The sequence below is a fragment of the Onychostoma macrolepis genome, chromosome 18, assembly GCF_012432095.1.
Source record: "Onychostoma macrolepis isolate SWU-2019 chromosome 18, ASM1243209v1, whole genome shotgun sequence".
Classification (NCBI taxonomy): domain Eukaryota; kingdom Metazoa; phylum Chordata; class Actinopteri; order Cypriniformes; family Cyprinidae; genus Onychostoma; species Onychostoma macrolepis.
In genome coordinates, this window is record NC_081172.1 from 30,708,087 (window position 1) to 30,732,458 (window position 24,372).

The following is a 24,372-nucleotide window of genomic DNA, read 5'->3' on the forward strand; positions in this document are numbered from 1 at the left end:
GAGTAAAATCTTTTGATAATTGTGACCCTGGAAGACAAAACCAGTCTTAAGTGTAAATTTTTCGAAATCAAGATTTATACATCATCTGAAAGCTGAATAAATAAGCTTTCCATTGATGTATGGTTTGTTAGGATAGAACAATATTTGAGAATCTGAGGGTGCAAAAAAAAATCTAAATATTGAGAAAATCGCCTTTAAAGTTGTCCAAATTAAGTTCTTAGTAATGCATATTACTAATCAAAAATTAAGTTTTGATACATTTACGGTAAGAAATTTACAAAATATCGTCATGGAACATGATCTTTAATATCCTAATGATTTTTGGCATAAAAGATAAATCGATAATTTTGAGCTAGTCTACCTGGTCAGATCCCACTTACCTGAACATTACTTCGCTAAAACGGTGAATCCATACAATTTTGCAAAAACACATGCTTTTTATAGACGACCATCCAATCAGTATCTAATTCACAGTTTTGTGTTCTTTATAGAAAGTGTTGTCGCTTGCTCGTAGTTTTGTTAGGCTATATACTTTTATCATACAAATGAAAAGATATTAATCAAGAAACGTACTTGCCCCCTTGTATAAACTTCCACCTTTAAATTTAATTAAATTGTAAAACAACAAAAAAACGTTTTAGGCATTATAGCCTTCTGTACGTTTTAAACTTAAAACTAAGTATTTAATCACTCGAGGAAAAAAAAAAGCCATGTACTACAATTATTGTTTTTACTGTAATAAATGAATAGCAACCATAAATAATTTATAAATATATTGCAAGCACTGAAGCTTTTGGAATTTGTTATTTTCTTTCTTTCTTTTTTTCTTTCTATGACGAAAACAGTACGCTACATGTTTGTAAAGGTTTCATTAGAACTTGAACCGGAACTTTAATAGTCGTGATACAGTTAGGCAGTGACCTGCCAGCGGTCGCGCTACAACAACTCCGTGACACTAGGCAGCAGAATCCTTTAATGTCCGATCTGAGGTCATAATCTGCCCTTCCGAAAGTGCTTTAGCTGCCATCAGCGGCTCCCGGTGCGTATGTAGCCGAACATCCCCACAAAGCTCCTGGATCCAAAAGCTCGCTGAGCCCCGAGTCTGTGCATTAATCTGCGAAGGATCGGGTTCTAATGAAGCTGCTGTAGCCTACTGGGAAACGCGTTATTGAGGAGCTCAGCCTTTGCGCATTCACTGCTTAATTGATTGAGCTGCTTGGCGTCCGGGATCCAGAAAGCGTTGGCTGCTTGTGGCCTTTCACCACTCTATTACAATTCATATATTGTTGTATGAAAATAAGTATATAATGTTTCTGTAAGTATAGGCTACGGTAGGCCTATGTAGCCTATAACTTGTATGAAACCTTTCCCTCTCCAAGGATGAGTAAAATAATAATAATAATCATAAAATAAAAACAACAACCTTTAAAGTTGATATCATTTTCTTAGTTTCAGAGCACTATAATTTCATAACCCGATCTCATGAATGTGCATTTCAGTGGCACGATTTTCTGTTTCTATTTGGCGTACGCAAAATGGACTTTGGCGTGCATATGATACGTAATTAGTATGTATAGGGGTGCGGGATTGGTGCGTAGCCTACTATATGTGAGCCAAAATGCGTATTATATGCACGCAAAAACTGCGTATTAAGATCTATCTATCTGTCTATCTATCTATCTATCTATCTATCTATCTATCTATCTAGGCTATCTAATCTCTAGGTCACAGGTGCCATATGAACCCACTTCCCACTGTACAGTCTGTTTATCTTGATATTCTGTTGTATCCCTCTGTTTTAAAGCCAGCAGCAGTTGTTCTCTTTTCTTCCCTTTGATCAAGGTCTCCAACCAAAAAGAGCTCAAAGCTTTTCCAGTGGAGATCTCTATATTTCCTTTACATAATCCCTCACGCTTTGAACGCGGCGGCTGTTATCTCGGATCCTCTGCGAGTTATATTTACTCTCATACATGGGAAAATGATAATCATTTGGACAGCGGACACACGGCTCTGAAAAGCAGAAACCCGACACTGAGCTCGATGAAGGAGTTCAGTGCGCCACGAACATCAAAGCAGCGGTCCATCTGTAATAAGCATCATAATGTCAAACAAAACTGCTGCTGCTGTCTGGAAAGAGCTGTCTTTCGCACTCGTTCTGTAACAAAACCAATGTCTGTTCACCTCCATCATTTCACACGGTTAATACTGTCTGAACTGAAAAAAAAAAAAAAAACACTTCACGAACACCTGTCGATTCTGCCTCATAATTCACGAAAGACATTGCTGAATTTTTATTTACATTATTTTTATTTATTTATTTATTTATTTTTACAACGAATTTTGCTTAAACAATAGGGGAAAAAGACACTTTTCAGAAATGCCACTGGAATTATATAGCCTAGGTATTTCTACAGTTATATAATTATTCATGTCTAGACTCCCACTCTTAAGTAGCCTGTGGCTACTTTTAGGATACCTCACGTTTATTTTGTATAGACTATATAGCGCTTTTCACGATACACATCGCTGCAAAGCAGCCTCAGAGAAAATATTTTATTCTCCATATCTGTGACTAACACAACTCTAGGCTATTTTTTCTTTCTTCTTTTTCTTTCAATTTACATCAAATTGCCTTTGTTCCTACTCCAGAAACCAACAAATTGTTTAGGCAACGATAAACACAAAACAAAATGCGCTCCGTCTGCACATTTATCAACTAAAGTTATTATAGGCTATTCGTTGCCTTTGTTATTCTTTAAGTGTATACTATGATTATTAACAATCGACTAGCCTATTTGATTGCATTTAATGTTGCAGTAAATGTTTCATTTTTTTAAGCGCAAACAAACAAATCATTATTTTATCATGCAGATATATCACTAGGTTGTGTCTCCTTCCAGAATTATCATACAGAATAATTAAAGGCAAAACGTTACAAAAAAAATCTATAAATAATAAATACATAATAATATTTATCCTAGCTATAGCTATAATGCTTTTAAAATAATTGTATTTCATTAATTTTGAATGAATGATCTTAACTTGTATAATTTTAGTTATAATTGTTGTGAACGTTAGATAGTAATAGCATGCAGGCTATTGTAATGTTAAACTTTATTTTTGCAGGAAAAATAAGCCACGCGTTTCTGATTTGCTTTAGCTTTTGTAAAGCGCTTAACTTTGCCCTTGAATGAATGATAGGCTGCCACTTGTCCTGGCAAGCGAAATAGTTGCTTTACGCGATCGTTGAAAGTTTTAAGACACTCAGGCGTTTCCGTATCGACAGAACTTTCCCACCAACAGCAACACAAAATAACCACAATAGCCTGAATGAAATCATTAAATCATTTGTCGCCTTTTCAATTTGCTCTTTTGTAAACAAATAACGCCTGCGCCATGTTTACTTAAAATGTATTGCATAATGAATATTTCAGAATGAGTTTCAAAAACATACAGACTCTTTTCTCTTGTAAACAATGCATCATCAACACTGGAAATAGCCTAATAAAATCTGACCTAAACTAGATCAGATTTACGATTTTAGAGAGAAAACTTTCTCAATGTTTAAATAGTAAGCAGCAAAATTGTTTCATCTGCAGAACGTTGATGTATAAAATAAAATAGGCTCCTAATAAATTCACTAATAAACTAGTGCATTTGTGACTGAGGTATTATTTCTACCTTTTTACAACAACAATTAGGCTACTACAACAGTAGCCTAGCCTAGAACAAGAAGAAGAAGAAATGCGTACTTTATTTCAATTAACACTATAAACTAACCGTACAATTCCATGTAAGTTTCCATAGATCAAAAAAAAAAAAAAAAAAAAAAACACGAGAAAACCGGTTCATTGTTCTGCTGTACAGTAAGAGAGAGAGAGAGAGAGAGAGAGGGGGTGATTGACGTGAAGTGTGTCTGCTGTTGCACACAGCAGTGCAGTAGTGACAGGATAGTTGGTTTATATAGCGGTGACTCAGATCGCACTGCGCACTCGCTGCGTGAAAGAGCGCGCTGAACACACGGAGCACACTATCAGCGCAGCACAGCTGCAAGAGGACGCCAGTGCCGAACAGATGAGATGTCGTTTTAGATCACTATCACACGTTAAAAGTTTTACACTACTTTGAAGAAGGCGATTATCAGAAGTTTTGCGGTGAACGTCACTCGGCGCGTATCTGGACACTATGCATTGTCAAGCAGAGCTGAGAGTCGCGAGCAGCGCGCAGCTGAAAGCCGCCAGAAGACGATACAAGACCTTCATGATCGACGAGATCCTCTCCAAGGAAACTTGTGATTACTTCGAGAAACTTTCTCTTTACTCGGTTTGCCCCTCTTTAATCGTCAGACCCAAACCTCTGCATTCATGCTCGGGTAAGTGACATAAACACTTTTCTTTCTTTCGGTATTATTTCTTTCCGAAATGTTTTCTAATTTTGAATGGGCGTTACTTAGCTAGACTTTACTTTTATTTTATCTTTTTTATTAATCTCTTTGCCCTCATATCTATCTATATATATATATACAATTGCACTGCAAAACGTTCAACCCACCAAAACCGATGCGTATAACTTTTTCAGCCAGTGTTATTGAGAAACTCGAGCGGAAAATATAGTCATAATATGAGAACTAATTGCACAAATTATTGTGGCAAGTTAAACGAAGTAGCCTATTTAACGATGAAAGCATTTATAATGAGCAAGCAACATGCTGTTGTAAAAAAAAAAAAGAACGAAATAAATATATATATATATATATATATATATATATATATATATATATATATACAGAAATAAAATAAAGTCAATTTGCTGTTTTTCTCCTAATGCACATGTACTATGTGCACAAGTTTGAAGAATGCTTGCTCCGAAACTGTAGCACCTACTTTTGCTTCTCATAATGTGTTCATATTAGTATAGCTTGATGCAATAGTTTTTAAACCTAATAATGAACGAAAAATATAATTGAACTTATATTGTGTTTTTAAATTCTGTATACGGAACGGGCAGGAAAGCGGTATAGTTACTGAACACATTATATTTCTAAATTCAGTATTTGAAGCAACGGCCAGGAAATCGATAGTTATTATCGGCATTTTATCCTAGATTAAACAATACGCCATGCTAAATATAATAAACAATTGTATATTTTACCCATAGATGTTAAACTACTCCAGCTCTCTTTACGCACTCGGTAAAGTGCGCTTTATAAAGTTCCGAGTTCATATTCCTATTTAAAAGTTAAAATAATAGAAAAATAGAGAAGCACTTAAGTTCAAAACATGTTTGTAGGTCGTGAGTTAAATTGTGCAACAGACACTGTATGTGTGATGAAGTCTTTTACTCTCAAAAACATAAAACATAACGGTACAGCTGAAAGTGGAATTACTTTTTGCCTTATAACCAAAATATGTATATTAAAAAAAAAAAAAATGTGATATATTTACTTCAGTAAAGATACCTGCTTTGTACATCTTGTCCTTTATTACATTTACATTAGCTTTGTCTGATTGGTGGTTGTTGTTATTATTATCAATATCTCACATTCATCTGCCCCAAAATACAAATAAACAGTTTTTTTTTTTTTATTATTATTTTTGATTGTTTGTTTGTTTCCACCACATGCACTGAGGTAAAATTATGCTCAGTTAAACCCATAATATATATATACATAGTCATGACAGTTGAATAGATAATAGCTGAACTCCACAGACAGAGTCCCTTTGAAATATCATCACTTCTCCCTGATGATATATCACGACACAATGAGAGGACACTCATCACATTTCATCTTTAAACGTTTTAGCCTGCCATGTTTTGACCGTGTTTGCCTCAGTGACCTCAGGGTATTGGTGTGCACACATTCCCCAAACTGCATTTATTTCATTCATTTAAACTGTCACATTTCTAATGAGTTGGGTATCTGTGGTAAAATAATGACATCTTCTCCTCTTACTCGCCCCAAGGAACACAAACTCTTGGAAGCCACAGGACATTTATCTATTTACAGAACTGTTGCCACACTCTTGATATGCAACATAGGATGCAGTCAGGTATGACATCCTGAAACAACAGGTGCAGTGTCATTCCAGCATAATGAGAAGCATTGTGTGAAGTTCACAAGACGTTGCAAAATGTTCCCGGCATGCCATTAATCCAGGTTGTAATACATCAGGCAACATGGGACGCGTAGGAAAAAAAAAAAAAAGGTTTGACCCTCAAGATCATGATGGCATCATGGTAGTATTGGTAGCAGCACCTGTGTAATTAGGTTTAAGGGATTGATTAAGCACATTTGTGAATTCTCGCAGCAACTGTGACCCATCCAAAGGTTTAGCAAGGACTTAACTCTGTGGTTTTGTATGTGATTTCACAAACAGAGAACCACAGATCAAATATTATTCCAGTTGTCATTTAAAACTCACTGTTCCTTATACTCGTTGCACATAAATGTTCCCTATATTAACACTTGACATGCCAGGCCCAGCAGTGCAGGCCTTTTTTCTTTTCCTTTACTGTAGTTATACTACCAAATCAAATCCGGTCCTGTAAAACTAAGGCAAGCAAGTTTTTCAGGTCAGAATGACTGATCTCACAGCAAATCTTGTTTTGCACCGACGGATAGTTTTAGGTACATATTGATCTTGTTTCACAACACAAAACCATCAAGAGATTGTCCTTCATTTCACAACCAGGCGTCTCCAGGTCATATTAAAACTATGCTCAAAAAGCCAATATTGCATATTTGATACTTTAAAACATTTATGTCACTCTTAAAAATTAAAGTTCTTTATTGACATAATGGTTCCATGAAGAATCTTTAACATCCATGGCATCTTTCAAATGCACAAAAGGTTTTGAAACTGAAAAAAAAAAAACATTCTTCAGATTATTAAAATGTTCTCTACACAACACATGGTTCTTTTGAGAACAGTTGACTGAATTGTTTTCTGAGCAACCAGAAATGGTTCTTCTATGGCATCGCTGTGAAAACCCCTCTTGAAACCTTTATTTTTAAGAATATGTAAGTGTATGAAACTGAGTAGTAATTACATGCAGTTATTCATTTAGCAGACACATTTATCTAAAGTAATTTAGCATCAAGTGTTGGGGTGCAAAATACCAAACTAGTCCAGAAAAGTGCAAAGTATCCCTCTCCAATCCTGATGCGTGTTGACAGAGAGCATCTTCGCTCCCTCATACCTGCTGTGCAATTTGTGAAATCAGAGATGCATCCTCTAAACGGACGGGATCATGATAAAAATAGCTTTAACAGGTCACTCGCTTTCATCACACACAACCCAACAAACATAGACGTACATGTGTATGCACAACAAAACATGCATGCAAAATGTATACACACGTATATACACATGCATGCGAGAATAGGCAGGCACATTTACGCACACATGCTTCCTTCTGTTTGTTCGTCCAGCTGTGAGATACAAGGCAGTGTGAGAGTTTTGGCAGGCCGGAGCTGGGGGTAGAATATCCAGCCCAAATATCAGAACGCTGCACACACTGTGTCTGAGGGGTGTGAGATATTCTATATGCCAGCACATCAATGGATGATACTGCTTAATATAGAATGTAGCTGGCATTAAGACTGGCACTTACTGAAAGGCCATTGGCCCTGGACTCTCCCACATTGAGAGAGCATTTGTCGTCACAAGTCATAGTCTACTGTAAACTCTGTCACCACTAGGAGCCGCTGGAAGACATGACAATATACAACATGAGAGTCAATTAGTCAAAAACGACACGGTATGTCATATACCAAAACAAATAATAAGTATTAAAATGCATATTTTGTCACCTATAAATGTCCCTATCTGCTTACAAACTTCAACATGACTGAATTCAACCCTGACTTCTCATTAAAACAAGTTTGTTGACTTAACTAGGCCTACTTCAAAATATCCGGTTACAGTTGTAACTGACAGACAGTCACTGACAGGCTAAATCAGATTAAATACATCGTCTAAAATTACATTCTTGCAGCATTCACCTTTCATATCCCTTTAACGATGTGTTTGAAGCGGCACAACTGGTAGAGAGTATAATTTTTTTGTCAGCACACGGCAAATATAATCATCATATATACCCACGATTACAGTCAGATCAATGCAAGCTTGTAAAGTAAAGATGCAGTAGACCTACTTCTGCAAACACAGTCAGTCTCGAGTCACGATGAAAGCATCAAGCAAACAGCAATATTTAACACAGGCTATATGTCTATAGCCTATAACAACTGCAAAGCATCAAATGTGTAAACGATACGATTTATGCGCTAAACTCAATAAACAGATTATGAAACGCACATGACATGACCTCACTGCCTGCATCTCATAGCAATGGCTGCCGCCCGACGTTTTTCGCTGAACAAGCATTTCTCAACTTTTGGCTGCTTCTGAGCCAGGTCTCATGAAAATGAGCATAAATAGTACGCCAGATAAAAACGAAAACTCGTGGTTCTGATAACGCAAAAATGGACTTTGGTGTATATATGATACACGCGTGTTTTGGCGTGCATATGATACGCAGTTTCGCGTAAGCTACATATAATACGCATCTACCTCACAACCCTAACCCTACCAATCGCGTAGCATATACAAGCCAAAATTCATTTTTGCGTAACAATACCAAAAGTTTTCATTTTTATTTGGCATACTATTTATACGCACTTTCCCGCGCTACTTTCACGCTCTTTTTTTTTAATTTTTAAATTTTATTTTATTTTTTTAAACGCATCTGGCACAGTCTTTCATCTTATCATCTGTAGGCTACTGAAAACGACATCAGAGACGTCATATAGCATCATATAGTAGTGTAACAATATTAATTTAGTTTCTTTGCCGACTCTTTTGTACTTTGTAAGGACTGTTTTTTTCTTCTTCTTCTTCTTCTTTTCTTGGCGGAAGCTTTAAGGTAATAGTAGGTACGATTCTTAATATATGAATATATATATATATATATATATATATATATATATATAAAATCAATATTTAATTTCCTTTTTGTTATTGTTTGAGTAGCAGTGTAACAAGAAGTATATTGTACAATAAGCAAAAATAACGCAAAATAACCCTTCGGGACCCCTCCACTTTTTGCCTTTTTTTTTATTATTTTGAATGAATAGTCTACAAAGGTGAGGCCTACGCACTTAAGAGTTTCACATGAGAGGGGAGCACAGCACAATAGCAGGTTTTAATATTTCTTTTGGAGACACGTCTCTCGTCATAAGACGGGAAAGGCTTTTAGAAACATGGAGATACGGATAAAAATCATAGATAGTGCGATCTCCTTTGACAGCATGCTGAAAAACAACCTAATAGGAGGATACGTTTCTTTTAGAGGAGTAAATGATTGAGAGACAACCGTCCACACCTTGCCTTTACATTTATCCACTGCAGACAATAAAAGCGGATGTCTTTCAGATGAGAACCAATTATGTTCACACACACATAAACAAAACATATAATTATAGATGCATTTTGTCACAATTGCCAGACCTCACCCATGATGCAACCCGGAGGGTGTGGCTATACACATTTATGGAAACCTATTATCAGGGTATTATGGGTATCTATTGTGAGATCTTAGCTTTATTCCCTTTGGGTAATTATGGAAGCCAAATAATTCACAGGGTACTGTTTCATGTAATATGATACACAGAAGTACACTGCTTAATGTTTTCCAGAGCTTAACGCTTTTTTACAGTCTGAAGGGAAGTTGTTAGATGCCTGGAAGACAAAACAGTCAAACAGAGCCAAATATAAAGCAATCAGCTGCATTATCAATATGCTTGAGCAAATTCAGCTCAAAATCTGGCTTGCAGCAAGGAAGATTTGGAAAAATAAACTCTTTCCGTTCACTTGCAGAGGCTGAGCTCTGTTTTTTTTATAATTTTTTTTATGTTTTTTTTTTTTAATCTTTTTCCTGTTCTTCCAACTTGCTGGATAGGTTTAATAAATATTGAGAGATAAAAACTCAAACGAGTGATGAAGCATTAAATCTGTCACCACTTGGCCCAACCAAAACACAGTGTACCGTGTTACTGAGAGTTCAAATGCACATCAAGTGCCAAATGAAATCATCCATCTGGAATCCAATCATTCAAGTAAAATAAGACAGGACTGAAAGAGTGCAATCAAGAGCTTAACGTTTACTACTGTTTTCTGGCCATCGGTCGGGGAAAGCACGAGCTTCACAGCTTTATCTTGAGTAATGAAAACTTGACACTTCGTTCACAACATGTGAATGACAAGTCAAGGTGTTGAACTCAAAGCAAGAGGTTTCCTGACACCCAGCATGTCATAACAAGGAATTGTAACAACAAACTGCCACAGATATTTTTAGGTCAAATGAAATGTTACAGCTTTTTTTGGAAAACAATTTTCACACTACATTTCCCAAAACGTGAGCAGGACTTAAAGTAATCCAGGAGTATGGCATCATAATAATAAGGCCTCAGGAAAATCTCATTGACTCATTCAATTAAGATTGTTAATTATCAGGGATCTAGGATACAATTAAGAAGCTTACTGATTGTCTTATTACCGGTGTAAATGTGAATCAGAGACATAGGTCTAACAGATTAATGATGCATTTGCTACAAATGTGAGAGAAGCAAATGTTCAAGAGTTTTAAAGAGTTTCCATTTCATTAAAAAATATGGTCATAAAAATGCATGATATAATTAATAATTATACAGAACATGATGGCACAGTGTCAGGGGACTGCATAGATTAAAACTGATACAATTAGATTGTTGGGATTGATTATAAAGAAAGAAAAGAGAGGGCAAGAAAGAGAGATGAGCCAGAAGGGATGTCATGTCTGAACGTGTTGCATTGATTGCCATGAGATCATCCTGACTTACATGTGAGTGTGAGCGCATACATGTTTGTGCATTTATGTGTGTGGAAAACCTCTGCTTTCACTACTCTTGCCTGTCCTTCCACTATTTCTCTATATGTTGCACTTAACATTTTTTTTTTATGTTGTGTACAGGGCTCCCAACTCCTAAAGGCATTACGAGCCATTTATAAAATAGTTCACTTTGCCAATCAGGAGCGCTTTTATCTGCATAAAAGCCCTTCAGGCAAAGACTGTTTAATAGCATACTTAATGAAATGTACATGTGTTTGATGTTTTGCCACCAGATTTACAATTAAAATGTGACAGCAATATAATAAGGAGAACTATCATTATTATTTCACTAAAGAAAAGGCAACAATTCAAGTATTTAAGATAGAAATTGCCCCCAATATCTGCAGTAAACTACTACAAAACGTTAATGTTTTCATATTTAATCAACTTCCGATGATTATGTTTCCCTCTATGTTTCCATATTCAATAAGGAAATGATTTTCGATAAAATATTTGGCTTTACCACAGTCATTTTTCTTTTTATCTATAAGCAATCAAACGATTAGATAAGACATCCCAGGCATTTACCGGGATTAAATAAGATTGCAACCAATTTGCCTGTGAAATGGACATGACATCATGCATTCATTTCACCAAACGCTCTTCTATTCTCACCTCACTCAATAAATCTCAGGATCACCTTTTTTTCTGCTTGACGACATGAGTTTTTTTTTTCTCTCCTGGAGGTATTATATGCTCACTGAAGCGACCTCTCTCTGCTCAGACAGGCCTGTGTTGCATTTTATGGACTCTGGCGTCTCGCTGATGTCTGAAAATAAAAGAGCTGGAGACAAAGAGCGAGAGAGTTCGAAATATTAAAACCGTAAGGAAGATGGTACAGATGCCCCAGCTAAAAATTATTACCCAGAGTGCATTGTATCGCTGACAGCATATATCATAGGAGAGTCATTATCCTCCTGGAGTTCAGTGTAAAACAGCAGTTACATCACCAGAGCAGACCTCCGGATCAGCCACCTTACATCACACAGGCCAAAACTCTTAACACTTACCTACACCATTAGTGAAGGTGGGCCGACACCATTACACGGTTTGAGTTCGCTCGGACATGACGGCTGTTAAAACTCAGGGTTATAGCTGGCTCACTTTAGCAGCTTGTAAACTAGATTTTACAGGCATGCATGATGTGTAATAGGCCTGATAAGAGCAGAACTGTTCCTAAAAATACACAACATTATTGATTCGTTAATGATTTCCACCAAGACCTTAATTTTGGAACCTTTATTAAGTGTATTTGTATTAACCAGGCCATTATGCTCTCCATGTTTGCTCTCCCAGGCTCACAATTAATTGTATAATTTTTAAATCTGCTGAATTGATTGGAACACACCAAAATGGAGTTAGATAATGAAAGATTACAAATGGAAAAAGGTTTTAAATTTTGCATAATGTGCAATGATGAATTGATCTGATTGGAACATTTCAAATTGACTAGATAATGAAAGATTAGAAAGAAATGAGTTTTTGAATTTTGCAAAATATGCAACTATTAATCTTGCACAACATTTAAACAGCACACAGGAATTTGATTTCATGTTAACTTATCCTATTCATTTTATATTTTTATTTTATCTGATATTTTTTCTGAACAGAACATGAAATTTATTGAGAAAAATGTTTATTTAAATTTTTATATCTGGTGAATTGATTGGAACATAAAATGCCATTAGATAATGAAAGTTTACAATATATATACATACATATATATATATATATATATATATATATATTAACTTTGCATAATGTGTAATAATGAATCTTACAAAATGATACCAATAACATTAAATAATAATAATAAATTCTATAATAATAAATGTAATACTTTTATTTAAATCAGATTTTTTTCTGAGCAGAACATGAAATATATATATATATATATATATATATAATTTTTTTTCTAGGAATTGACTGGAACACACTAAAATGGTTTTAGATAATGAAATAATACAAATGAAAATGAATTTATTAAATTTAATTTTGTCATAATGTGCAATGATGAATTGAGTTGATTCCAAATTGCCATTAGATAATGAAAGTTTACAAAGAAATATGTTTTTGAATTTTGCACAACGTGAAACAATGAATCTTGCAGAATTAAATCAATACCATTAAAAAAAAGCAAATAGGAATTTGCTTTTATGTTTACTTTAAGAAAGCAGAGCAATTCTGATATGCTACAAATAATTTAATCGACCTGATACAAGCAGAATGGCTCCTCAAAATACACAACATTACTGATTCATTAATGATTTCTGCCAGTGAACGTCATCAATATTTGACTTCTATCAATAGTAAGAGCATTATGTTGTCTGTTTGCTCCGGAAGGCTCTGCTCCTCTGAGATCGTACCCTCTCCTGTCTGTGATCACACACCAGCCGCCCAGCAGCCTCCCACAGATCTCTCAGTCGTCTCCTCACCTGCCCCTTCTGTCACCCCAGCACCCGCTGAGCTCAGAGCCCAGTGCCAGGGAGACGCCCGTCAGCATCAGCAGTGAGTCAGAGACGGAGCACAGCACCCCGCGGCTGAAGAAACCCCGCCGCAGCCGCACCATCTTCACCGAGCTGCAGCTGCTGGGCCTGGAGAAGAAGTTCCAGAAACAGAAATATCTCTCCACTCCAGACAGGTCAGTGGTTGATGAGGAAGCATCGCACTGCTGTGATTGCTCAGTTGAAGGCTTTTTACGATCGATTTGACAATTTTTAAGGCCAGTGTAAGTTATCGAAAAACTGGAAATATGTTATTTAGTTATTTGTTTGTTTACTTATTTATGAATGCACAAATTGTATGAAAAAATATTCCATTTGCAACCCAACTTAAAAACATAATAATTATAGTAATAATAACTTTTGTTAATTTATTATTATTACTATTATTATTATTATTATTATCATTCATTATATATTTTTAATGGAACATTAAATATTAATAGTGGGAATATATGACATCGACATATTATGTGGATTGTTTGCTATTCTAGGTTCACATTTATTTATTTATTTAAAAATTGTATGAAAAAAAATTCAATTTGCAACCCAAGTTAAAAAATAAAATAATAATAATTACTTTTGTTAATTTCATGTTTATTAGTATTAGCTATCTAACATTTTTATTTCTGGGAATTGATTGGAACATAACAAATTGGCATTAGATAATGACAAAACAACAATTCTTTATTATTTTTCTTTTTGAATTGGCATAATGTGCAGTAATGAATCTTGTACAGAAACCAGAAAACATGAATAAAGAAAAAAACATAGGACTGATTTCATGTTGACTAAATAGCTGAGTATTATGCTATAAATTCAATCCTTTTTTCTTTTTTTTTCTCCGATTTTTTTTTTTGTTGTTGTTGTTTTGAAAAACATGAAAATCATTGTGCGGAAAAATTATTCTTGGATTGATTGGAATATAACATGCAATAATGAATCTTGCACAATGAAACCGGTAACATTAAAACACTTTTTTTTTTTTAAAAAAAGCAGAGTAATTATAAAATACTATAAAATAAAATGATTCTAAATGCATATAACACCTGAAATAAACACATTAAGCAAATCACTGTTAGCCAAACGATTACATGGCTCGGTGTTGTAGTAAAGACGACAGTAACATTTTATCCATGCTTTGAATTGCAAAAGAAGCCTTTAAAAGAAACACTACCCCATTCAAGACAACACGGCCACAGGCCAAGAACAGCAAACAAAAATGTATTACATTGATTTCATGCCAATCATTTAAAGCACACGCAGGTGTATTTAAAAAAAACTTTGGGGCTTTGTACAATAAGATGAGGTAATCTACGTGTCGTAGGTCTTCTCTCATGGGACAATTTTTGGCCATAACACATTTTCCATTTCAGTTTGGCTCTACGTTTAGATTTGGCTGAAGTGGATGTGTTTCCATTATGTCCCAAAGGGTGCATTTGAGTAAAAATCCCACAAAATCAGTTCTGTCCACCTACAATGATTCTGAGTGTGTCTGCCACACACACACACACACACACACACGCACACACTCACACACACACACACACACACACACACACACACACACACACACACACACACATTCTCTGAATTGTTGGTCAGACACAGCCTAAGGACGGATCCTGTCCTCCAGCAGCATAGGAGCTGTCAGACATAATTGTCTGAAAACTGTCAGCACCACCAGACATGCAAAGTAAAGAAAACCACAATACTTCCTCTTACATGCTCAACCAACTGATTTTTTGTGTCACAAATAACTCTCTTTAATTTTCTTAAAACAAGAAAGATGCTGTGTCTGACTCAAAGTGACTTTGTGTGTGCATTTAAATTAAAACACATTTATAAGTATAGATACATATTGCAATTTATTTTGATATTTATTTATGGCCAATAGCTGATTTGTTTATCAATGTAAATGTAAACCTACATTTTATATTTGTTTTGTTTTCCCCTTGGCAATAATAATAATAATAATAATAATAATATGTAATAAATAAAATTATAAAATAAAAATAAATAACATTAAAATAAAATCAGCTTTAATAAAATGTGAAAGAAAATGTTTATTTTGAATATAGAGCATAATTATATATATATATATATATATATATATATATATATATATTAGTGCTGTTAATCGATTAAAAAAATAACTAATTAATCGCACATTTGTCTAAATATACTTTTTAAATATAATTTTATATTGCAATAATTTCACATTCAATCTTCAAAATAATGTACAAACAACATAAAGACAGTATATATATATATATATATATATATATATATATATATATATATATATATTATAGGCATCTTTTTTGTTCTGTTTTTATGACTGAAGGCCACTATCACTGATACCAATACTGATTTCTCTATCAAACCTTTCAACATTACAGTATAATTGAGAACTATCAATTTTAACATGTATTAATTACTAGTGAACTTAAAACAATCTTCACATAAACCCATTATAATAAATGTCATATTTACCTGTGCCCTTCTGCAGAAATATACATAAATTGAAACTGATGTTATCAAACACTAAATAAAATATAGATGAATCCTTAAAGCTATAAAAGTTATTATTTCCTCTTTTTGTTTTTCTTTGTCCTTTGATTAATAGACATCACAGCAGCTGTTATTAGGATATTTTGGCTGTTATTTTTTTTAAGAGCTGTCGCTGCTGAATGTGACGCTGATCTGACACGCATCATATTTGCATATTTTCTCTCAACTCGTTTTACCATATCTGACACACTTCAGGTCATAAAGTCTCTATTAATGAGCTGACGAGTCGAATCAGGTGTGTTAGATGAGGGAGAACCATTTCAAACCATTTTTTGAAAACCATTTCAGAGACATATTCTTAAATGTGACTCATATAAAATATATTAGGCTACATGCATGCAGCCATGCACAATCTTAAGGCAGCTTTAATCGCCTTTTTGACCACAACTGACCACAACATTGCAGTTTATTTCGCGCTTTGATATGAAATGATACAAGGCAGGCTACAGCGCGCGCCGGCACCTTTGTGCGTGCAATGGAAGAGCAGACGCTGCGAGCACAGTACCGTTTCCGCACTCGTTTGACTCGCACCTGGCGCTGAAGTGAAGTGGAGCGCGCGTCTGAAACATCTCCAGTTTGATGTGGTCGTAAAGACGCTCTGCGACTGAATAAATGCACTTCTTGTCAAGAAAAAATGATAGAAACAGCAGTTGTGAGAGGGCTGGCCAACCCAAGCTCCGCCCCTGCGTTAATTGCGTTAAATATTTTTAACGCGTTAAACTGAAAAAATAAAAAATCGCCTGCATTAACGCGCTAATTTTGACACCACTAATATGTGTATATATATATATATATATATATATATATATATATATAAACAGGCCCTGATATTAATTCCAATATGAGCTAAATCAGGCTTACACTGGTGAGTACTAATAATAAGAATATGCAATAAAAATAAAACTATGACTGATCCTGATATATTTACCAATATGTTTTGCATAATTTAAAGTAATTTTCTCAGTATTGCAAACCCAAACCTGACACAAGCATGCAAAGTTGGCATGAAAGCGGCCAGTTTTGTTGGTTCCTGTCGGGGTCAGTCTGTGGAGGTTTTGGCTGAAGGCCGCTGAGTTCATAGCAAGGTCATGATTACGCTCTCTCTATCACTCTGTCACACTCATCAAGGCCTGCAGCTCCGCCTCGGGAATCAGCTAATTAATTCATGGCTGAATGAGAAACAAGCGAGGGAAATTCCTCATCTCCTGGCAAGTTTTAGGAATGGGCCTCAGGTTGGTCTTCTATCAATCTGAAAGACGACCTGAAGGTGTTGTGCTGTTTTTGGCTTGTCCACCTAGGCCACACAATCAGAACATGAAAGCAATGAAAAACATGTCGAAATATGGAGTGTAATGATTTATATCATGAAGTTTTAATGGTTTTTTATGAGGCAGAGATGATTATAATCATCTTCATCACCATTAAGAATAAATGTCAGAACCCAAACTGAGCTTAAATTAGGCTCATAGTTGCAAGGAACGTGCCGACGGTGGAATGCAGCGCGTTTGTGTGTGTGTGTGTGTGTGTGAGAGTGTGGTTTATCTCTGAAGAATAATAAGCACAAACACAAAGGTGCTTTTCTTACCTCCAATTATTGTAGAGAAAGCAGCCACAAATGACAGACAGCTAGATGGTTTTGTTTTTCAAAAAAACACTCATTTTCCTAACCACTTGCAGTCATATGTTTTGCTTAACCATAATTCAGCATGATATGACAGATATGACACTTAGCAAATAAATAAATACATATTTCATGTTTTACTCTGTCATTTTGCAAAGATGGGTGACTTTGTTTTCTTTTTTCAGCCTCAGTAAAAGCTCTATAAATACAGTAGTATTACCTAATGTTAATTTAATAATTATTAATTACATTATTATGTGTGTGTGTGTGTGTGTGTGTGTGTGTGTGTATATATATATATATATATATATAATGTTTAATAATCTAATTATCTGATAATAAAATTATTAGATATAATAAATTATTTTATTTTATGAGACTGGCATGAGAGAGGCACACTATAATACAAATTTAATACAGAGTAGAACATAGATATTTGGTGCAATTGCCCAATCAGAATTAAGTATTCTGCAGGGACATTAATTATAAACAAGATGTAGTGAAATAAATTCCCATAGTGTAGCATATGATACTTTGCCATTGTACAGCCACAATCCTTTTTTTTTTTAAGAGGACATTGACTTTCATATAGTAGAAAAAAACTCTTGTCTCATACACAACTTGGAAGAAAAGAGAGGAAAATTAGATAATAGACAGATAAAGAGGAGGAGACGGGAAAGGCCGAAGTCGAGGGCTTTTGAGAGCAAGTGTTAATCTGCTCATTTCCAGAAGATCACTGCACCTCACAGTCACACGACTCTCTGAGAGGCTCGAGCGAGGAGGTGCGTAATCCTGCTTGGCTGATGTGAGCCACTTTGAAAGTAGACAGACCAGAAATCTGCACACTTTTTTGATATCTGGCTCTCTCTTGCCCTCAAATCCCATCTCACATGTCCTTTCTTTGCCTATCACGTTACAGCAGACCAATCGCTTCATTAGTCATGCGCTGCCTGCCGAAGTGCCCCGAAACAAACCTCTGTTGCTTTTGGGCGAGTCAGGAGCTCCATGACTGGATTACCTTATCCTGTATAGATAAAGCGCGATGGCATTCCACGGGAGGTCTGTAGTTACATTTGGCCTGGGAAGACTCTTCAGTTCACAGCTTGGCAAACTCGTCGGATATGTCATGCCAGCTTTGAGAATTTTGCAGTGATTAGATATACATCTGCACTCTAGATGGCCACCCACTGGCTTTTATGCGTAAGACAACAGGTGACTTTGGGATTTCGGTCAATTACTTCCAGTTCTGAAGTTTCCCGCCGTTCTCGCAGTCAGTCTTGTGTCTTGAGTTTGGGTTTTTTCGGGTCAGAAAGCCATTCGTAGGCCCTGCTCCTAAATCTGAGTTACTGCTGCCTACAGCTTCATAAGAGTCATGGGTCCTCAGAAGTGTATGATTCGGGATCACATATAAATATATATACATTTCGGTCTACATATGACTCATTTGCAATTTATTAAGCAATATTTAACCCCTGTGATTGAATCTCAGGAGCATTTTTTATTTATTTATTTTTTTCATCATTTTATCTGAACAAATCTTCCTGGTATCTAGATTATTATTTTTTTTTCATTAATATTTAGCATTTTTGAGGCTGATTTATAATTTAATTTAATTATTTTATTTTCTATTAAGATCACTTCATGCTGGCATCATCCAGCGTTTTAAAGCCGATTAATTTAATTTAATGTAATTTAATTATTTTAATAATTTCTATCAAAATCATTTTATTTTTAAAATTAAAATCACTTTAGCTACACATTCAATAATTAAAAAAAAATAAAAAATAAAAATCTTTGAATCATTTTTGCACTGAGTTCCGGTTGATTTCTGACTTCCTGCACTAGATTTTTAGGCAGTAACTGTCATAGAAATAATGCGTAAGGTGCTTAGAAAACTTAGATTCACAATTGAATTTAATAAAAGTGACACAATAAGAATAATACAATACTCTAAAATTAAACATATACCTCTAATGTGCATAAATATATATTTCCCCACATTTTGGCTAAACTAGTCAGTTTTGAACGTGATCTTTGACTTAAAATTATGCCTTACTATACTCCCTCCATAGGCGGCTCATTAGGATTTGGAACAGAATACTAACCTTTCATTTGTCTTTGATTTATGCACTTTTTCTGAACTCGTGCTTTTATTGTACATGTGTGCAGACTGGACCTGGCTCAGTCTTTGGGACTCACACAGCTCCAGGTGAAGACATGGTACCAGAACAGACGCATGAAATGGAAGAAAATGGTGAGTCAGAAGAGCTCGCTCAAGGCTAACACTGCAAGCACCGTCTACCTTGCAAGCTTAGTTCGTTAAAATACTGTCATCGTGTATCAATAAAACATCTGTGTTGAAAATCCACCAAAGCTTTGTGTGTGGAAATGGAAACTCTGAGACATATCATTAAAAATCCATTAGACAGTTTTGAGCTGCCCTCCTCAGCACTCAATACAATCAGTGCGTGTAACAGCGACGACCCCGGGCTGCTGGTTGCGTGAGTGATGATTTAAAGGACGGTACAGGTCTACGTCAGCGTGATCAACCTCTCAAGCAGCAACAAAAGATCAACAGAACGTTCACCTCTGAGATAAACGAGCGCAAACGGCCAGCCCATATGGCTATATATCTTCCCTTAATCACTGCAATAACCATCCTCACCTTTGACTAGGCCCACATATTTCACAGCTCATGTGTGTCCATGTTTCTCTAGGTGCTGAAAGGAGGACATGAGGCTCCTACCAAGCCCAAAGGCCGACCTAAGAAGAACTCCATCCCAACCACAGAGGAGATCGAGGCCCAGGAACAGCTGGCAGCCAAACTAGCGGAGGAGGAGAAGCTACGGTCCGAAGAGGAAGAGGAGGTCTTCCAATCTCAACCTCAAGATCTCAGTACGTCCGCTGCGTCTGAATCCGTCTGTCCAGAAACCCCGGCGCGAGAACAGGCCCCTCCGTCTCCGTCAGAAGCAATGACGACCAGCTAAACGCAGCCATGCTGACGCACAACCAAAGACAGCTACTGAAAGACTTTGACGCTCTCTGGACTTGAGCAGTTGAACGGCTTCCCAAGCCTGATTTTGAGTTGACGGTGGCCTCCAAAATTGGTACTTTAGACACGCAAAAATGTGTGAATGTCATTGCCAAACAACAAAACATCAAACCAAGTGGCTTGTATAACCAGAACAGATAGAATAAGCACACTTCTCGATCAAACATTTCACTAAAATAAGCTTTTTTAGGTATTAAATGATAAAACAACCGGACACTGTATTTGGATGCATTCTGGTTGTCAGACTGTGGATCATGTTCATATCTAGCTAACAAAAATATGTTCTAAGAATGTTTTAATAACGTTCCCATTAAGTTATGAAAACATTATTTCTGAATGTTCTCTGAATGTTCAAAATGTCCCGTTTTTTAAATGTTTTAAAAATGTCTGTCTTTGGTTGTTTGAATGTTAAGAGAACATTCCATTTTTATCATTTAGCAAACATTATGGGAATGTTACTTTTGAATGTTCTCTGAACATTCTGAAAAAAAAAAAACAGAAAGAAAGAAAACAGTTCCGTGAACAATGTATAAATGTTTTGTGCTAACGTTTCGAGAGCATTATCAAAGGGGATAGTTCACCCAAAAAATGAAAATTCTGTCTTCATTGACTCATTCTCATGTTATGTCTCAAACCTGTATGCATTTCTCTTTTCTGCTGAACACAAAATAACCTATTTTAAAGAATATTGATTACAAAACAGTTTTTTGTCCCATTGACTTCCATAGCATTATTTTTCATTCATACTATGGAAGACAGTGGGGTCCAGGAACTGTTTGGTTACCCACATTCTTCAAAATATGTTTATTATGTATTTCTTTTTTTTATACTTTTAAGAAGAAAGAATTTCAGGCGACAGCATTTTCAACTAAAAACAGTAAACATTTTATGTGTTTTGGCCTTTCATTTACACAACAACAGCATTTGGGGGGCCTGAAAACTTTTGGAAAACCTTTGGAAATGGGTTTCGAACTGCTCTCAAAGGGTTCAAAGTTTTTTTTTTTTTGAAAACCGCCATCATCCCACGTAAACTACAAAAATGTACATTTTTGGAAATGGTGATGCCATGTGTATTATGTGTTTAGTCTATAAGTATATGTACACAGACACACAGTATAACAAAGTGGCATCGCCAACTACTGGTCTGGCATGTATAAACAGCGTTTTTAGTCATTACATTTTTTAGTCATTGGCAATGTTGTCATCTGTATGCGAAACTTTTCAGAAACACAAAGGAAAAACGTTTCAATTTTAGCACACAGTTGTAATGTAAACATACCCTCATACAGGTTTGGAAGAAGAGTAAATGATGACAGACTTTCGGGCAAATTACCCTTTCAAAGACTAGATAACTTTGAACAAATGTTACTGGATGAACATTATGAACGTTCCCTGTTGGCTGGATAGTTCACCTGTGGACTTCATATACCCACTAAAAATGAAATTGAGCCCATTTGCAGATTTTATCAAACGCAATGACATGCAAGCATTTTATAGTATGCCTAAGTGTCCAGTTACTTTCCACTATATATGGTGATGCAGTGATCAACATTGCTTTAAATGTTTCTGTCATACAGCTGCCTCTCTGAAATGCATTTTATAAAAAATTTAAAGCCATTAATATGCTGCCAGATACGCCAACGTATAAAACCGAATCACACAGACTGACTTTCTCGCTCCAATACAGCACGTTCTATATGGACAAACAGTAAGTGTTTATTTTTTTCTGGGTACGTTCCTCTCTTTCCCTGTATATATTACCTGTTTAATTGCGCCTGTAGTTTACGGTGCACCTGTGTACTGTAGCTTGGGATTTTGTGCCAAAACACATATATCTGAGAAGCTAAAGTGCCCTTTGAGGTTTCTTTTTTTTTTTTTTTTTTACACATCCATGAAGCTGCTGCCATTAAAAGTTAATAGGACGGGTTAGTACGAATACCAGTGTAAACATGTACAGAGTTCTGGATTTCACATGAGAAAAATGTTGCTCTTTTTAAAGCAGGATTGTCCAGTTTGGGTAAAGATTAGCTTTATCCATTCAACATCTCAATGGATAAAGAATCTGTCAACTTAGTATAGAAAAAGAGCATAAATTTTGAGAAAACATTAAAGGTAGTATTGGTTTAAGTAAACCTTCCAAAGTGCCCTCTCTCTGCCAAACGGCAATGTGTTTTCTCTGTTCTTGTTTGCAGAGAAAAATTGTTTCTTTTGTTCATTTTATGCGTGGCATGCTTCGACTTTGTTGTATTTCAACCGAATCCTTTCTTCAAATCACCTTTGTGTGTGTGTATAACCTTTGCACGGCCGCTTAGCACTATTCTTTGAGGCTGAAACACATGATATATGAACTCCCAGATGGATCATGCTAGCTATTGTATGTTTCGTCCCATTTTATTCCCTTTGAATGAAAAAACGTTGAACCCTTTTCCCCCACTGTGGAGTGGCGCAGTATGACACCACTAAGTGCAGGCTGGTTTTATTACTGTAAGAAAAACCACTTAATCTGTCAGGGACGCAAAGCAATTAATAAATCAAACTCGCACTAGTAAAACCTGCAAAAAAAGCACGAAAATCTGTGGGACATGTCGAAGCCCGCGGGAGCTCTGCACATGGCTACAGCTGACTGACGGCCCACGAATACATCATCACAGCCTCCTCTATCCTGCATGTCATAAGCTCCGTTTCCAACCGTTGCTGCCTTTTGCAAAGATTTTATTTGTATAGTTTTTTTTTTTTTTCTGTTTGGCTAACAACAGATATTGAAAATATATTCCTTCTTTGATATAAAAAAAAACACTATTTTTCTGGTGTACATACTGAATTTTATTGGGTGAGTAGTTATTTTGTATTCTTTTGTTTTGGAGGAGAAGACTATATAGTTAGATATTTGACAAGAATCCCTTTTTCACCCAAACATTCTGTAATTTTTATTGTATGTGCGTGTGTTTGCATATTTAATAACATTTAATAAAGATGCCATTAATTTTGGAGGTCTGATATCATGATTTCTGTTTACTTTCAAACAATTTTCACCAAAAAAAAATAAAAAATACAAAGAAATGGCAAGTAACACATTGAAGTAAATGTGAAATTTTAAAGTCGAAAGACTAAAATAGTATTTTCTTGTAAAATGTATTCCAATAATCCAACTTAAAATAAATAAATAAATAAAAATACAGTAAATGTGCATCTTAACCAGCTCCCTTATTCACTAGTACTCTGCAATTGTCAAATTTGTTTTAGTGCACAGATTTTTACTCCATAGAAATTCCCAGAATGCAACACAAAAGCCATTGCCAAACTCACTATATTCACTTACCAGAAACGTTGTCAGTTTGCTATTACATTTCATTCATAATGTGCATAAAAGAGAAACCTGTTTCTCCTGTAAACTGTGAAGTGAAATACAGGAATTTAAAAATAAAAGAATAGTTCACACAAGTTAAAATTCTGTCATCATTTGTTGCAGATTCGTAAGTCTTCACAAATTGAGTTTTAATATTCTCTCATCATTTTTGTTCAACCTATGAAAGTTTAAATAATCAGCAAACATCAAATATGGTAAACAGAAGCTCAAATGTGCATGCTTGAAGCTCAAGAACCAATAACGTTGTTGCAACTGAGTGTTCATTTACTATATTTGATGTACTTTAAGTATGATCTCTGCAAGAGTATATTTCTTAACAGCACTATAT

General features: G+C 35.5%; 1 protein-coding gene across 1 annotated transcript; it reads left to right on the forward strand.

Annotated features, from left to right (window-relative positions):
• The first annotated feature begins 3,982 nt into the window (after positions 1-3,982).
• Positions 3,983-23,649, forward strand: barx2 (BARX homeobox 2). Its single transcript, XM_058751640.1, has 4 exons — positions 3,983-4,372; positions 13,273-13,570; positions 19,795-19,879; positions 20,343-23,649. The coding sequence occupies exons 1-4, from the start codon at positions 4,186-4,188 to the stop codon at positions 20,610-20,612; spliced, it is 840 nt and encodes a 279-aa protein (XP_058607623.1). The 5' UTR covers positions 3,983-4,185; the 3' UTR covers positions 20,613-23,649.
• Positions 23,650-24,372: the final 723 nt, after the last annotated feature.